Source organism: Leptonychotes weddellii, chromosome 14, assembly GCF_054177405.1.
Source record: "Leptonychotes weddellii isolate Sample4059 chromosome 14, ASM5417740v2, whole genome shotgun sequence".
NCBI classification, from domain to species: domain Eukaryota; kingdom Metazoa; phylum Chordata; class Mammalia; order Carnivora; family Phocidae; genus Leptonychotes; species Leptonychotes weddellii.
The window spans coordinates 22,714,133-22,731,586 of NC_138382.1; the positions used below are offsets into that span (position 1 = coordinate 22,714,133).

Genomic DNA, 17,454 nt, shown 5'->3' on the forward strand with positions numbered 1-17,454 from the left:
TTTTTTTTTTTTAAAGATTTTATTTATTTATTTGAGAGAGAGAGAATGAGAGACAGAGAGCATGAAAGGGAGGAGAGTCAGAGGGAGAAGCAGACTCCCTGCCGAGCAGGGAGCCCGATGCGGGACTCGATCCTGGGACTCCAGGATCATGACCTGAGCCGAAGGCAGTCGCTTAACCAACTGAGCCACCCAGGCGCCCTGTTTGAGAGATTTTTAAAGGACTTAAATAAATGGAAGGACATCCCACATTCATAGAACAGTAGACTTAATGTTGTTAAGATGGCAGTACTTCCAAACTGATCAACAGATTCAATATAATTTCAAATTATATCCCACCTGGCTTTGAAGAAATTGATAAGCAGATCCTAAAATTCATATGGAAAATCAACTGGCACAGAATAGCCAAAATAGTCTTTAAAAAGAACAACGTTGGAGGGGCTCCTGGGTGGCTCAGTCAGTTAAGCATCTGACTCTTGGTTTTGGCTCAGGTCATGATCTCATGGTCGTGAGATCCAGCCTCGCATCAGGCTCTGTGCTCAGTGGGGAGTCTGCTTGAGATTCTCTCTCTCTCTCTGCTCCCCCACCCCCCCTAAGATAAATAAATATTTTTTAAAAATTAAAATTTAAAAAAAGGTGGCACCTGAGTAGCTCAGTCAGTTAAGCACCTGCCTTCGGCTCAGGTCATGATCCCAGGGTCCTGGGATGGAGCCCCACATCAGGCTCCCTGAACAGCTTGCTTCTCCCTCTCCCACTCCCCCTGCTTGTGTTCCCTGTGTCTCTCTCTGTCAAATAAAATCTTTGTTTTAAAAAAAATGTCTACATGAATATTCATAGCAGCATTATTCATAATAAGCCTAAAACTAGAAATAACCCAAATACCTATCAACTGACAAATGAATCAACAAGATGTGGCCTATCCACACAAAACTATCCAGCCATAAATAGAAATGAAGTATTCATACATGCAGACATGTGGATGAACCTTGAAAGCATTACACTAAGTGAAAGGATACAGACATAAGAAGTCACACAGCGTATGACTCTACTGATATGAATATGTCCAGATAAAGCAAAACAGAGACAGAGAGTAGATTAATGGTTTTCTAGGACTGAATGGGGAGAGCTAATGGTTATGGGGTTTATTTGGGGGAATGAAAGTGTTCTAAAATTGACTGTGAGGATGGCTGCACAATTTTGTGACTATACTAAAAACCAACAAATTGTAACTATTATATGGGTGAATTGTATGGTCTGTGAATTCTCTCTCAATAAAGCTGCTATATTTAAAACCAACAAACACAGATTTCCTGAAGGCTTCGAGCAGCGGCTTCACGGGCCGAGCATGAACCCCGCCTACGTGGGCACTCATCAGCCCTGCCACTGACCAGCCCTCCCCATGGGGCTCAGGGCTTCCAAAACAGAACAACAGCAACTCTCTCCCACGGTGGCTGTAGACTTTAAATGAAGAAACCCTGGTAAAGCTCTGAGCCCAAGGACAAGGCCAGAGCCCAGCATGCCCTGTCAGAGTCGCAGCGTCCTGGGACTGGCCGGCGTGTCTCAGCTCCGGAGCAAAACCGGCAAGGGAGAGCAGAGATAAGAGCAAATCAGACAGCAGACAAGGGAACAGAACGCCTTCTGGAAGCCGAGGCAGAAAAAAACCCAGAATTACCTGCTGGCTTTGGTCCTTCTTTTCACTCAGGTCTCTGGAAGCAACAGCTTCATTTCCCTTTTTAGTGACTTCTTCTATTCGCTCCTCACACTGCTCCTTCAGCTCTTTCATCTGACTGATGCACTGGCTCCTTTGGTGAAAGAAAGCAAAAGGAAAGACAAATATTTAGGGATGTGTCTATACAGCAAGTATTTCCTGCCATGACTGTGGCGTCCGCCATGTCAGTAAGACAGAGATCATCTTGTTCCTGGTTCTGGCTCTTGATATCAAGAGGGCACATAAGGCATGTGGGTTTTAGTTACTAAATGGCAAGAAAACTGGAGTTCGCTGAAACTTACTACAAATTTGTCACACTGTTCTAAAACAGGTGAACTTTACTGGTTAGAAAAAACAATTTTTAGGGACGCCTGGGTGTCTCAGTTGGTTAAGCATCTGCCTTCGGCTCAGGTTGGGATCGAGCCCCCACGTCAGGCTCTCTGCTCATCGGGGAGTCTGCTTCTCCCTCTCACTTTCCCTCTGTGCGCTCTCTCTCTCTCCCTCTCAAATAAATAAAACCTTTAAAAATTTTTTTAAAAATACAATCTGTGGCAAAATAAGAAATATATATATGGTCTTGTCCCCAGCTATTAGCACAGAGCTCCTAAAGCTCTTGGAATTTCCGGAGTAATGGGTGGGTCTTCTGTCAGTCAAAGGAGCCCCTCTGGACCACAGCTGAGTTTATGCTGTGCTGGCTTCCACAGCCTTAGGATGGGGCTGGTGGCCAGAGGAACCACCCCCATGATTACAGGGCTGGAACTCTCAGCCCCACCACCACCTAACCTCCAGGGAATGGGGAAAGTAGCGATGGAATTTATGTAGTAAAACCTCAGATAAAATCTCTGGGTGATGAGGCTTGGCAAGCTTCTCAGTTGGTTAACATCAATATACTAGAATTGTGGCACCACAACTCCACCAGGAAAGGAGCTGTCTCCCCTACAACTGCCCTACAACCAAGACTCTATCATTTAGCTCTTCCTGAGATACAGCCCTTATAATAAAACTGCAGTCGTGAGTACAGCACTTGGCAGAGTTCTGTGAGTCATCCTAACAGAATTACCAACCCTGAGGGGTTCAGGAGGCACTGAACTTGCAGCGAGGAGGCAGAGTACAGATGCCCTGGGGACACCCGGAACTTGTGGGTATCATCTGAAGAGGGGAGAGTCTGTGGGACTGAAAAATGCAATGACCAAAATTAAAGAACTTAAGGAATGAGTGCAAATAGCAGAATGGAGGCAAGATCTTTGAACTGGAAGACAGAACAACAGACATTACCCAATCAAAGTAACAGAGAGAAAACAGACTGGGGGAAAAAAAGAAAAAAACAAACAAACCTGCTTGGGGGATCTGCACGACTATGACAGAGATCTAACATCCCTGTCCTCAGAATCCAGGAAGGAGAAGAAGACTTTCCCAGCAGGGCCCACATAACTAGTCACCTTTACAACCATGCCCAAAATATTACTCTTCACTCATCTCGGGGACCACAGCATACAGTCTGCCTCGCCCAGACCACTCCGAGCTCCTCATGTCCTCCTTCTTTCCAGCACAAGTCCTAGCCTCCCTTCTCTACTCTCCACTTGGTAGGATTCCATTCTAAATGACCTTCCCTAAGAAGTCTTTTTTTGGGTAACAGATAAAGATTCATGAAAATGACTGTTTAAGAACAGTATCTAAAGGCATTTTCAAAAAGTGGGTAAGTTAGCGTATCAGGTTTGGCTGGGTGAAACAGAAAGGGCAAGTGATAGCAATCTGCTTCTTCCACAAATCAAAGTCTGATATAAGTCGCCCAGCGCCAGGATGGCAGCTCTGAGTCATCAGTGATACAGGCTTCTCTTTCTGTTTCACGATCCTGGCACTGGTTTCTAGCCTCATGATCCAAGATGGCCATAGTGGCCCAGCCATCTTCTTGCATGAGTCCCAGGCAGCAGGAAGGAATGAGGGGGAAAGGTAAAGGAGAGGGGTTACAGTGGACCGTCCTCACTTTCAGAAGCCTTCCTACAGTCCTGCGCTACCATTTCCTTTCCCCACTGGCCAGAGCTTAGTCACGGGGCCATACCTAACTGCAAGGACGGTTTGGAAATGCAGGAATTACACTGGGGGAGAAAATAATGGATCTGGATAAGCAATGGCCAGTCTTTGCCACAGGCAGTTTTAAAAATATTTTGAGCCACAAAATAATAATTGCATATTGTCCCAAGTTGAGACCATATATACTATTATTATATACTATTCTGTTAACTAGATCAGTAGTTAATTAGATTAGAATTGGAGACACCAGTATGAACTTATGCTTGGTTTAGTATGAATACAGCTGGAAACCTATAGAAATATTCATCAATGTCTGTATATAACACAGGTTAGTACACACACAGGTCTCTTTACTCTGCAGCTGATAGGGCCCAGAAACAATCACACGCCAGCAGCAACAAACACACCTACTACCCAGATCTTGGCTTAATATCACTCTCCAATTAAAAAAAAAAAAGAAAGAAATGGTTGATTGGGTGATACTAGGATTGGAACAGGATATACAAGGGATGAACCTGCAGCATCTTTTGGTGCCAGATTGTATAACAAACAAAGTGCCCAAAAAGGGGGCAGGGGCACAATGCTGGGGATATGACCAAAGCTGGAACAATGGGAGCAAAAATTAGAATAGTACTGGATTATAACCCGAAGTCTAAAATAAATATTCATAAGTCCATATTGATATAAATAACTTGTTAGTTACGAAGAGCCAGCTCTACTGTGCAGGAAAATTCCAAACAGTTGATACAGACACTCTGCCCTTGGGAAATGGAGCATAACTCCCCAATCTTTAGGTGTGGGCTGTACATGCTGACTTCCTTCCTAAGACTACAGTACAGAGGGAGAAATACCAGAGTAACTTTATGGTGAAGAAACCAGACAAACCTTACCTCAGCAAGGTAATCAAGATTAACATCAACAGCGACAGGTCATATGGATGGTATGTACCCCTAATACAAAGTAATGAAAGTGACACTTTACCTCTGTGGCCTTCCTCCCAGAAATGTGCTGCCCCAGTTTAACCATGAAAAAAACACCACATAAATCCCAACCGGAAAACATTCTACAAAACACCTGACCAGCACTCCTTAAAACTATCAAGATCATAAAAAGTCTGAGAAACGGTCATAGCCAAGAGGACTCTGAGAAAACGTGAACAGATGGAATGTGGGGCCCTGGAAAAGAAAAAGGACATTAGGGGAAAATTGAGGAAACACAGATAAAGTAGGAACTTTAGTTAATAATGATGTATCCATACTGGTTCATTAACTGTGCCAAATAACACTCAATGTCAAGTGTTAACAGGGAAACTGGGTCTGCAGTATACAGGAACTCTTATAATAATTCTGTAAATCTGAAACTGTTCCAAAATTTAAGATTCATTTTTTAAAAATAAAAATAAAAAGGAACTGACTGGAGGACGCCGAGCCAGTATCAGAGAGTTGTTGATGGAGCTCATCACTAAGTCAGACTGAGCCCCCATTTAGCTAAGATATTCTGAGGCATCACTGCACATTTCAGCCTAGAATTTAAGAGTATCTTGGGTGTCAGGGTTGTAAAGTAATTGAGGGAATTACCCACTTGTACACATAAGGAAGCTGGGAGGTGACCAGGGTCAGAGAGAGACAGAATGACAAGGCTGAAAGCAGAAGTCCGACGTGGGGTTTCCTGGCTCTGCGCCGCGCTCTCTTCTGGGTCACAGGCCCTTCAGAGCCAGCGGTGCGGCACTCAGCCCCTAACTTTGTAACGCGTGACCTGCAGTTCAAAGGACTCTGTGGGTCTCCGTGAACACGCAGAGAAGGGCATCAGGTATTGCAGAAAGAGTGAAAGACAGACTTCCGGACCTTGGACAGCATACAGATCAAGAGAAGACTTGCTGAAAAGTTCATTCAAATAAAATTCTCACAAACACGCAAGTCACAGATGGTAGACTAGTCCACAGTAGCTTAAACACAGAGACATCTATATCCTGAATATACTAAACATGCCAGTTCACTGTTAGCAGACGGTACCCCAGAAGCTCAGGACCAGCCAATGAACAGGGGCATAGCCATTCCTGAACCTTTAAAAACCTACAAATGGGAAATCTGTACTGTTTTCACCTGCTCTCAGCCCTGCCAAAATCAAGTACAAAGAGCCTCTCTCTCCCAGCCCTGCAGGTGAAGGCCAGCTTTCCACATTCCAGCTCCACAGCAGGAAGGGAACAACCTCAGAACGAAGCTCAAATCCTGTGACTCAGTTCATGTGGACGGTGATGGTGTGACTTCCCGAAGGCCTCAGGTGAGCTTCTGCTTACATGCACATGGTAACCGTTCAGTCATCAACTAGAGCTACACCGCAGAGACACACAGGACCTGCCGCCAGGGTTATTCTAACCGGTGTGATCGATGGGTGGAGTACTGAAAATGGAATGTACGCCATATGGGAATCTATGAAGGTGGGCGACCCGATCATCCAGGATGCCAAGCATCAGAGCAGTGCTGTTCTATTCCAGTAACAGCTTTTGCAAACTATTTCCTCATGGTGTGGAAAGGAGATGACAAGCAGTTCATGTGAGAAACCAACCCTAAGTGCTTTGGGCAGAAAGCCTGCAAGGCAGCATGTGCACCAAGAATGACCAAGAACAGTCATCACTTAGCGATGTCTGCCGCAGGTGTAGGAGTGAGAAGCGGGGACGCTGATATGGAAGAACTAACTTCTGCTTCAGGAAACCTGGCCTTGCTGTCAGCTCTCTGACTCCCAGCACTGCCTTCTATAAAGGGTTTAGACCCAACAGGATGCTTTCACAGAGGGTGTGCAGGGAAGCTTCTGATGTCCCACAAACTGAATGCACAACTTTGCAGATATTGCTAACAAGGGGTCCGTACCTTTTATCAGATTCTCAGAAAGGGTCTATAATCCAAAGGCAGTAAGAATAACTCTTTCAAGCTTCCAACATTCCATGAACATCATCCCCAGGAAACACACTGTATCTGGTATAACACTTTGGGCACAACTACCTCAATACTGACATCAGTCAGAAAGAGTTTCAATCTAGCCATCAACCTTCTAAGAGAAAAAGGGCGAGTCCAGCATGCCTAGCCATTCTGCTGTCTGCCCCGACATGAGGAGCAGAACCGCCCTCCCCGTCACCGGGCCAGGCGGATTGCTCATTTCCAGCTAGGTCAACATCTTCTGGGTCAATATTTATCAAGTGAGGCCATTAATGGCTTATCCTATTTCAATGAATGGAAGGGAAAGTTGTGTGAAGGTATCTTCTAAAGATGAATGATAATTAGACTGGGGCCGTCTTTTTTGTCTGAATGTACCTTGTTGATTAATAGCCTAGCTCAGGGGTCTCAATTGAACACTACCGTGTTTGAGGCCAGAGAAAACTCTGTTATGGGGCCTGCCCTGTGCATTGCAGGATGCTGGCCGCAGGTCTCTGGACATTGCCAAAGGTCTCCTGGGAGCAAAATCGCCACCCAAAATTGAGAACCACTGGCCTAGCTGAAGAAGGTTCCAAATGCATATTTTCGAATTACTTTTCCCTTTGTATTGACTGTTGGTGCATGTCCTCTGCATATTTATATATTTGGGGCTTCTTGGTTTTAGTAGTATTTTGGTTTTAAAGTAATCAGGAAGATATCACAGTGAGTGGACAATCTTTTGGAAGGACCTCAGAATCCCAATGAGGGCAGTGGGGTGAGGAAACTTATTCAGAAGGCAACTAGGCAATTTATGACACTGACCTACAGCCGAGTCCTATTTTAGAAGGAAATAATCCAAAATAATAATCTTGAAAAGTTACACACATTGATATCAGGCTAGTTATAATAATCAAAACTCAGAAGTAACCTAAATATCCAAAACAGGGAAATCATGAATTAAATTCCGTGCCTCCACAATATTAACCAGCCATTTTTAATGATACTACATTTTGGAGCAGTATGGACTTTTATTTATACATAACACAAGTAAGTGGAAAGCAATGATTTAAAAATGTTACTGGTGACTGCAATAATGTGAAAAATCCATATGACCTTGGACATGGACTATGAAGAAGTCAGCAAATGGAAAAGAGGATTGGGCTCACAGGTGGCTGGTTGCTTCTGAATCCCAGAACCCCTGTGCCTGAGTCATGCTGCTTTTATGGGGGGAAAAAAAACACACAGACTAGAACTTATTCTCCGCTCTCTAAATTGGTTTTTACTATCTTACTATAGGGTTTAGCTAACCTTTTGAAAGTTTATTGTTTTTTTTGGTCAAAAAAATTCTCTGAGAAGTAAATGTGTAGGGTTTTTGTATGCAACTGAAGTTATCATCCTTTTAAAATGAACGGTCCTAACTGTAAGCTGGGGAGAGAATGGGCAGCATGGGGACTACAGTTGCTAATAACATACACCTGGAATGTGCTGAAAGCGTAGATCCTAAGTGTTCTCACCACACATGCACGAAGATTATGGTTAATTAGCTTCATCGGGGACATGATTTCACAATGTAGAGGCATATCAAAATTTCATGTTTTATACCTTAAATATATACAATAAGTATCTGTCACTCATACTTCAATAAAGCTGAAAAATAAGTGCTCCATTCTCACTGCAGAAATATGGAAAGACACTAGAAGTCTCACGGAAACAGAATGTCCACATGCTAACACCCGGAGATAAATCACTGATAGGATGCCAAGACGCCTCTCAGTCTAGGCAGTGGACATGGGGCGCGTCTGAGCACTTCTGTGCTCAGACATTTTTAAAGGCTTTCCATTATTGACTTACCTGGTACACCTGCACTTTAAAACTTAACGTGACTTTACAAAGCATGTTGATAAGTCATTTCCTGCTCAGGAACACCGCCCTCCTGTGCATCCTGTATCATGAGCCATTGGCTAACCCTCTCGCCCAGCTTTCTGAGGCACGGCTCACGCGTACAGAATAAAGTGCACTGGGCCTCCTGCAGAGCGCCAACGTGCCAGGACGGGAAGGGCGGGTGCAGCGCACACCCCCCCTCACCCCCACGGCAGCCCCCCCGGGGGTGCGCCCCGCACACGGAGGCACGCTTACAGGTCGTAGGAGAACTTCCGCTCCAGGTTGGTCTGGTTCCTCTGGAACTGGAGCACATCCTGCTGCAGCCTGCCGTAGTTCTTCTGCAGGGCCTTCAACTGGTCTGAGGCAAGAGGACGGCCCAGAATCCAGCGGGTCGCAGGCATGGCCGTCATGACAAAAGCAGACGCGTCAGAACACAGTGGGTAATGGCACACAGGAGAGTAAGAGTGGGGAGGAGAGAGGGATGAGAACAGTCCAGAACCGTGGAGAAGCCTTGGGAATCTGCAACCCAACTGGAATCTGCACCCTCTTTTCCAAACCTCTCTCTTAAATTGCTTTTTTGACCTCTGACCTTTAAAATGTGTTAGGGAGGTTCTGTTCAGGTGTTTCTTAGACATACTAAACCCTAAGCTGTCCCACCATGTCCCCTGGTCCCCAGCAGACTTACCCTTCAGCCTGTGAAACATGGATTTCAACATCTGCTCAGGTAAGCAGCCACTCATGGCAGACCCCCGTCCTGGGCCTCCAGGTTACCTGCCGGCCGCCCCCTCCTCCCACTCGTCCACACCGGCCATTCCCGGAGGCCCGTGCTCATCCAATCACCCCACCTCCCCTGCCCCCATCTGGGAAACGGCAGCCTCCCTGAGGAGATTCATCAGCCAGTCCTGCTGCCCTGACCTCTCGGCTCCTAAAAGCCTTGCAAAAATAGCAGCTGCTGACCAAGGGCCAGACCAAGGCTGCCACAGAGGTGAGAGCAGAGTGGACACAAGGCCACCACCGGGGCCTGGGACTCAGCCCCGGACACGCACCCGCATCCCCAAGGTTTGTCCCCGTAACTCTACACCTACAGGGCTCTCTGGGGGGAAAATGAAATGAAAGTGAAGGACTCAATGAAATGCCAAACACACAGCAACAAGGCTCCATCTCACAAGCAGTTCTAGGAGATGCTCGAAGAGTTAAACTCTAGAGTCGTAGAACCACCCGGGGCGCTGGAGGCTGAGGCAGGGGACCGACTACAAAAGGTTAGGGGGGCACTTCCTGGAGGGACAGGGTCTGGTTGTGGCTGTGGTGGTCCAGGGGACTGTGCATTTGTCCAAACACAGAACTCTATACCACAAAGGGTACACTTTACTGGGTGTAAGTTACACCTCAATAAACCACACATTCAAAAAAAACCCCATAATCAAACCAAGTATGGGGCCAGGGAATACTGCTCGGCAACAGAAGGAATAATCTACTGACATCCACAACGTGGATGAATCTCAGAAGGCCAGACAAGAAAGCGGAGCTCTACAAAGCCCCCGGCAGTCCAGTGACCCATGTAACTTCGTAGAACCCTGAATCTCCCCTACTCATAGTCTTAGAACCAGATGTGGAACGAGAATCCTAGGCCAGCACCGTCCAGCGGAACTACAAGGCAAGACATGTAATTTTTCTAGCAACCACATTTCTAAGATCTAAACCAGGTGTATTATTACTTTTAATAATACATTTGATTGAACCCAACAGCTAAGCAACATTACCATGCTAACACATAATGAATATAAAAAAATCATGAATGAGGTATTTTATATTCTTTCATACTATGTCTTTGAAATCTGGTGTGTACAATTAGAGCACATCTCAATCCAGACGTTAAATCTGCACTGGGAATGCTTGATCTGAATTTAGGTTTTCATCAAATGTACAGTTAAAAAGTAGGTTAATATGTAAGTTGTAAATGCTTAGTGCTCCCAATAACAGAGCTAAGTTTCAGTCTCTAACTTAAATCACTGAAAATTACACAAAAATTTAAAATCCAGTTCCATCCCACTAGCCACGTTTCAGGGGTTCACTGGCCACATGGCTCGTGGCCACCACTCTGGATGGTGCGGCTCTAGACAGACCTTCCCGTCCCAGAGGCAGAAGTGAGGATGCAGGGTCCGTGGGAGCTTCCTACCCCCGGCAAAGGTCGGCCTCATGGGACCCCCTTTCACCAGGCCCCAGGACCACCCAGGGCCTGCTGAGCCCCTCAGTCACAGCCGAAGGGGGAGCCGACCACAGAGGGGCTCACCCCGTGACTGCCCTCAACCACTGCTTCCCAGGGCCTGACAGAAACCAGCCCTGGCTACCAAACTGAATCAGGGCAGCAAAGAAATGGAATTAAATTGGGCTAGATAATTTTTATAATTTTCATAAAGGAAATCTGAATTCAGGGTGGCCCATTTAAAACAAATCCTATATATACCACACATATTTTATATATATGTGATAGGTGATCTGTTCTGTATACTTCTTAACCTACCAAAAACTGAGAATCTGAATTCTGTACCTAACACCTTACAATGTGTTCAGCAACATTTTTAAAAGGAAAAAGCTCTTTAAGGAACTGTAATTTGGCAAGAAGAATACAGTAAAGATTACTCAATTACTCGTGATCTTACCCATCATTAGATTAGAATGAGAGCCGCTAGAGAGGGACAAGAGGAAAGGCGGGCTTTTCCTAAAAGCCCTAACATCTGGTGTAAAGGAGGGGATCAGAACTCACCTTGCAGGGTTCTGATGAGCCTCTCACCTGTGGTGATATTATTCACCAAAACAGCCTGCAAGGAAGATAAACACAGAATGAAACGTGCCGCAACCTAACAACTTAGAAGAGCCTTGATAAGATGATCCCGTTGGGAAAAGGGAGCAGCAATACCCCTCCCTCCGCCACACCCCAGCAGCTGTTGGAGGGACTGGGCACAGCTCTCCCGCTGAGCTCTCAGATGCCGCTGCAGCCAGAAAAGGCGCTCACATGGTGAGAGGTTTGCTGTCCCAACAACAGCCTGTAACCCGAGCAAGGGCTAAATGGATCCTCTGGCTGTTTCGCCCCAGACGCACTCCCCTCCATGAAAGCTGGACTTTCTCTGGGGGGCCGGGCGCAGCCACGTCCTGAGCCACTGGTCCGATTGCACCCCATGGTGGGGAGCAGAGCAGAGGAAGGGCTCCTTACCGCCAGTGGGGGTGGGGAGGACAGAGGGGCTCACAGGAAGTGACAGCAAGCTGGGGAGGCTGAAAACAGAGGAGGAGGAAGGAACAACAAAGGACTCAGGGGAACAGTGAAAACTGAGGGGAAGTGAGGAAAGGGAGTGTGGAGCATACGTCACAAGCAGCCCATGAGCGAGTGGCCATGGTCACCAGGTGCCCTTCTGAGCTCTGCACTCCACTCACTCACTTACTCCTCACCCCGGGTTCTAAGAGGCGGGCAGCACATTATCCCATTTTAGAGGGCAGGAAACTGAGGCACAGATTGCTTAAGAGACTCAAGGCCACAGGGCTTTCTTCACAGCCAACAGGCAAAGCCTGATCCAGAAAGCAAGCTGTTGCTTGCTACTTGCCGAACTGGAATCTAACCACCCCCCCCAGCAGGATACCAGGCTAGAGGGCTGTACCCTGTGCCTAAAGCAAACAAAAACCTGACAAAGAGGGGACTGGAATCTTCACTATTACAGCACATCACAGGGCCGCTGTTTTGTACACACACAGAGCTGTGCACACCGTGAAATGTGCACATTTCATACCGTGTCATGAGCCACAAAGCTTGCAAGATACCAGACCCAGGACACGCGGCCCGCAACTTGGGGACACGTTTCTGCCCGGGTCCTGCCTAATGGGGGACCATGACAACCGCGCCATCTCCTACGTCTGCGCCTCTGGCTTCCTCCTGGACCTCTGTCCAGCCCTTAGTTTTTCTGTGGCTTGGACAGAGCTTTCTGGAGTACAGGGGTGCGCCCAGAAATGAAATGTGGCCAAACCATGTTTATTTTGGGAGATCTGAGGACTCGGAACATTTCCTGGTACAGAAGGAAGGAAGTCACAGCGATGGTATCTCAGGGAAAGATTATCAAGAGGAGTGTCCACAGATACCCTAGCGGGCGGGGGAGAGCAGAGACCCCGCAGTGGTACACGCAGCAGGGAGTCGGATGGGCAGAGCGCAGGGGAGGCCTGCTGCACTCAGGAGAGACTTGCACAAGCTAAACACAGACACAAAAGACCACAGCATCCCATGCTCCCACTTCTAAGTCTGGAGCCAAAAGAACTCAAAGCAGAATCTTGAAGAGATGTTCGCACCTCCGTGTTCATAGCAGCGCTACTTACGACAGCCAAGAGCTAGAAGCAACCCATCCTCAACAGATAACTGGAGAAAGAGAATGTGGCAGCTACACTCAACGGAATATCATGCAGCCTTAAAAAAAAAAATGTCTGGGCACCTGGGTGGCTCAGTTGGTTAAGCGACTGCCTTCGGCTCAGGTCATGATCCTGGAGTCCTGGGATCGAGTCCCACATCGGGCTCCCTGCTCAGCAGGGAGTCTGCTCCTCCCTCTGACCCTCCTCCCTCTCATGCTCTCTCTCCCAAATAAACAAAATCTTAATAAATAAATAAATAAAATAAAATAAAAATGTCTGCCACACACTGTTACACCGTGGATGAACCTCAAGCACACTGTGCGATGTCACATAAGCCAGTCACGGAAGGACAAATACTGTCTGATTCCATTCATATATCCATCCATATATATATATGTCTTCAGAGAGAAAGTACACAAGAGCAGGGGCAGGGGAATGAGGGGAGGGGGCACAGGGAGAGAGAAACTCAAGCAGGCTCCACGTCCAGCATGGAGCCCAACACAGGGCTCGATCTCATGAGCCTCAGATCAGGACCTGAGCCATAACCAGGAGCTGGAGGCTTCGCCAACTGAGCCACCCAGGCGCCCCCAGGACATTCTCAATCATTCCTTCTCCACTCATTCCCCTTAGCCTCACTCCAAAAGCCCCACACTGGAGTCTGCTAACTATCTGAGGAAATGTCTGTCTCCCATGCGACTCTAATCTTCCAAAGAAAAGATATTTTAGTTATCTTCCCCCACCTGCTTACTTATGCATGAAAAAGTACAGTCGGCATGGAAGTAAATGAGAAAAGGATCATAAGACGCCATCAAGATCTTTTATATGCAGTTTTGTATTTATTGAAAATCTTGTTAAATCATTTTCAGGGAACAATGAAAATGCTTCTAGCTTTTTGGAGATTCTATAAAAAAAAATCTGCATTAAACAGTATTATTTTAAAATGAATTTTATATTCTACTCTAAACAACCCTTATGTAGCTGCCACATTCTCTTTATCCAGTCATCTGTTGAGCTAATTTCTCACATTTTGGTCAGAGTAACTCTGGGAGAAGCTGCACTTCCCAGGGTGTGTGGACCGTCCCCGGGGACGCTCAACATCACTAATGCCACCAGAACGTAACTGGAAACTGAACTCAGAAGACTGCAGGATGAATCACCCATGCACAAACATATTACAACTGTTCTGAGAAACGAGTATATTTGATCAAGTTATTTCCGTGTTAGATTCCAAGAAAAAGAAGCTTAACATTTCGTAAATTTTCAAAGCAGTAATTTGACAATAAATTCTACCACTTTAAAATCTCCATAAAATGTAAATGACTAACTTTTTAAAATCCTAACTTTTGGAAAGCTCACTGCCAGGGGGACGCAGATCACGTGATAAAGGAGAAAAGGCCCCCTCCACTGCTCTGTTTTGCTCATTGAAATAATCTGCTTTGAAGGCCAGAGGCCCCTTTCACTTAAGCCAGACTCACAGGCCCCTCAGACCATCTAACCCTTGACCCCACGGTGCCTGGAGAAGCTCTATGTAATGACCCTCCTGTTAGTGCCTCGGGGAGAGGACCTCAAAGTGGAAAGCAATCTTGGTGACCTGTGAAGGACACGGAAAATGAAGGAAGAATATGAAATATTCCTTCCTCTTCCCCGTCCCCCTCACCAATTTTAAAACCTCCCAGAGCAGCCCTATTCAAGAGAAAGGAAATGTCCGTCCCGTATGGAAAGCTCACCATTTCTAGTAGTCACATTAAAGTGAAGAGAAACAGACTGGGTAAAGGACTGGCACAGACATTCCCCCAAAGATGATACACAAATGGCCAATAAGCACCAGAGAAATGCCCACCATCCCCAGAAACACAAATCCAAACAAGAAGATACCATGTCACACACGCTGATGGGGCTGCAAGTTAAAAATAAATAAAAAGCAAAAAGGAAAATAAGTATGGACAAGGATGTGGAGAAAGTGCAGAGAAACTGGAACCCTGAGACGCAGCTGAGGAGAATGGGAAATGGCGCTCACTCGCTGTGGAAAGCGGCTCGGCAATTTCCCCAAAAGTTAAACAGTTGTCACATGACCCAGTACTCCTCTTCCTGGGTTTATACCCAAGAGAATCACAAATATATGTTCATCCGACACTTGTCCCCAGACGTCCGCAGCAGAATTATTCATAACTGCCAAAAGGTGGAAACAACTCAAATGTCCATCAAGTGAAGAATGGATAAACATAGCGCAGCCAGAGTGGAGTATTACACAGCCATGAAAAGGACACATGCCGTGAGCCCTGAAAACACTATGCTGAGTGCAAGAAGCCAGGCACAAAGGCCACAAAATGTAGGATTCTGCAGATAAGAAATGCCCAGAGCAGGCAAATCTGGAGAGACAGAAGGTAAATTAGTGGGAGCCAGGGGCAGGAGAAAGGGGAAGTGGGAGCGCCTGCTTCATGGGTGCAGGATTTCTCTAGGGGGTGATGAAAATGTTCTGGAATGAGATGGTGCTGAAAGCTGCACCGCATCATGAGCATACTGTAGCTGCTGAATGATACACCGTAAAGTGGCTAACATGGTAATGTTGAGCTTATGTGAATTCTGTCCCAATAAACAAAAAGAAACAGGTGAAATTAAATACTGTATTTAATCTGGCATAACCAAATTATCATTTCAGGATGTCATCAACATAGAACAGTATTAATGCAACTTTTTTTTCCATACCAAACCTTTGAAATCTAGCATATTTTTACACTTTTACAGCATATCTCAAATGTGACATTTTCAGTGCTCACCAGCCACTTGCCCGTAGGGACAGCACAGACCTTGAGGAATGGGAAGGGAAGGGAGGGCAGAGAGCGAGCCCGATGGCAAAGAAGTGCCAATTAACTATTTATGGTGTCCCGCTAAGATTACACACTCACACCACCAAAATAAGCCCTGCCAGCCCAAACTCTTTACACCGACAGCCCTGGTGGGCCAAAGACTGGGGGAGGCAGGCCACTGAGATGTATGCCTGTCCTCCGGCCAAGGGGCCACAGGAAGAATTCCAGAACTCAGCAAACCTGCCCAGCATGGGCATCAGGTGTCCAGCACGAGCCTCGGCCTGGAGGCACAAAGGTGGGCCATCCATACAGCTGCCCCCCGCTGACCAGACAGGCCCTCTACAGAAGGCAGAGGGAGGTGTGGGGACAGATGACACCAAGTCCCCCCAGGCTCTGGCCACAGCAGAAAGGGGCGGAGTCCCAACCCCCAGAGAAGGTCCTCAGAGAGGCTGGGCCTAAGTGCTAAGTGCCAGACCCACTCTGGGGAGTGAGAGACCCAGGACACCAAAAAGTATAGGAACTTGCAGTCTGGGTGATTCAAGGTCCAGCAAATGGCAGGGGCACAGGAGTGAGTGTCTGTACGTGCATAAGGAGAAGAGGGACAGACAGAGAAAGAGAATATCAATGCAAGGACACCCGCGTGTGGGTGCGCCTGGGGGGCTCAGTCGGTTAAGTGTCTGCCTTCCGCTCAGGTCATGATCCTGGGGTCCTGGGATCAAGCCCCTAGTCTGCTTCTCCTCCTGCCTCTGACCCTCCCCCTTCTCATGCACATGCATGCTCACTCGCTCTCTCTCAAATAAATAAAATCTTAAAAAAAAACAAAGAACACTAACGTATGGAAGACATTCTGCTGCGTGAAATAAAGCCGACGCAAAAGGACAAACACTGCACGATCCCACTTATGCAAGAAATGCAGGGTAGTCTGATTCAGAGACAGGAGGATAAACTATGGTTGCCAGGCGCTGGGGGGTGAGGGCATGGGCTGTTCATGCTTGATGGGGACAGCTTCACTGGAGGAAATGGGAAAGCTCTGGAGATGGACCGTGTGACAGGTGCATCGCACGGTGAGTGTAATTTGTGCATTTCAACATGGTTAAAATGCTCATTTTATATTATGCACATTTTACCACAATAAAAATGAGAGCAAAACCCCACAAAGAGCAGGAGGTCGGTGGGTTGGTGAAGGGGTGTGTGAGGATGTGGGGAGGGCAGGAGTGGGCTGAGAGTGTGTCAGAAGGGGGCCAAGGCACCTGGCAAACAGGGGCTCACGGGCGGGCAGGAAGGCGGGTCTGGGCCGTGGCCACAGGACAACGGACTCAAGCCACAGAGCTGTCGGAGAAGGTCGTGGGGGATTAAGCCAAACTCTGTGTGAAGCTGAGGAACAAGAACCCCACTCAGGATAACACGCAGTTACGCGCTGCCCTACACGCCCAGAATGGCTCCTGCCAGAAGGTCCCGGGCTGTCGTGCTGTCGGGAAGAAGGAACATGCCAGGCCCCAGCTGGCTGGGAAAGCACCACCTGCTACTGGCTGGAGGGGCCCGGGGCTGAGGCTGGGATTCCCGGGGGCAGGTCACAGTGCCCACAGCTCTGCGGAGCAAGGTCCGTGGGGTGCGCTTTCCATGGTGGGGACAAGCATGAGGCCCAAGGGGAGGGAGCTCTGGACCCAGAATGGTCCACACTCAGGGAAGCGGCACAAGGCTGGAGAGAGGGAAGGAGAGAAGGAGAGAAGGAGGG

General features: G+C 47.2%; 1 protein-coding gene across 2 annotated transcripts in view; it reads right to left on the reverse strand.

Moving 5' to 3' along the window:
- Window positions 1–17,454, reverse strand: part of GOLM1 (golgi membrane protein 1) — a 30,457-nt gene that overhangs the window by 12,036 nt on the left and 967 nt on the right. Inside the window, exons 2-4 of one of the 2 annotated variants that reach the window (XM_081802912.1) lie at window positions 11,291–11,345; window positions 8,782–8,884; window positions 1,670–1,799 (exon numbers count right to left, since the gene is read on the reverse strand). In XM_081802912.1, the coding sequence (XP_081659038.1) occupies window positions 1,670–1,799; window positions 8,782–8,884; window positions 11,291–11,345 (288 nt within the window). Of the gene's footprint in view, window positions 1–1,669; window positions 1,800–8,781; window positions 9,282–11,290; window positions 11,346–17,454 lie in introns of those variants that run through there. The other variant, XM_081802911.1, reaches the window with a different exon arrangement.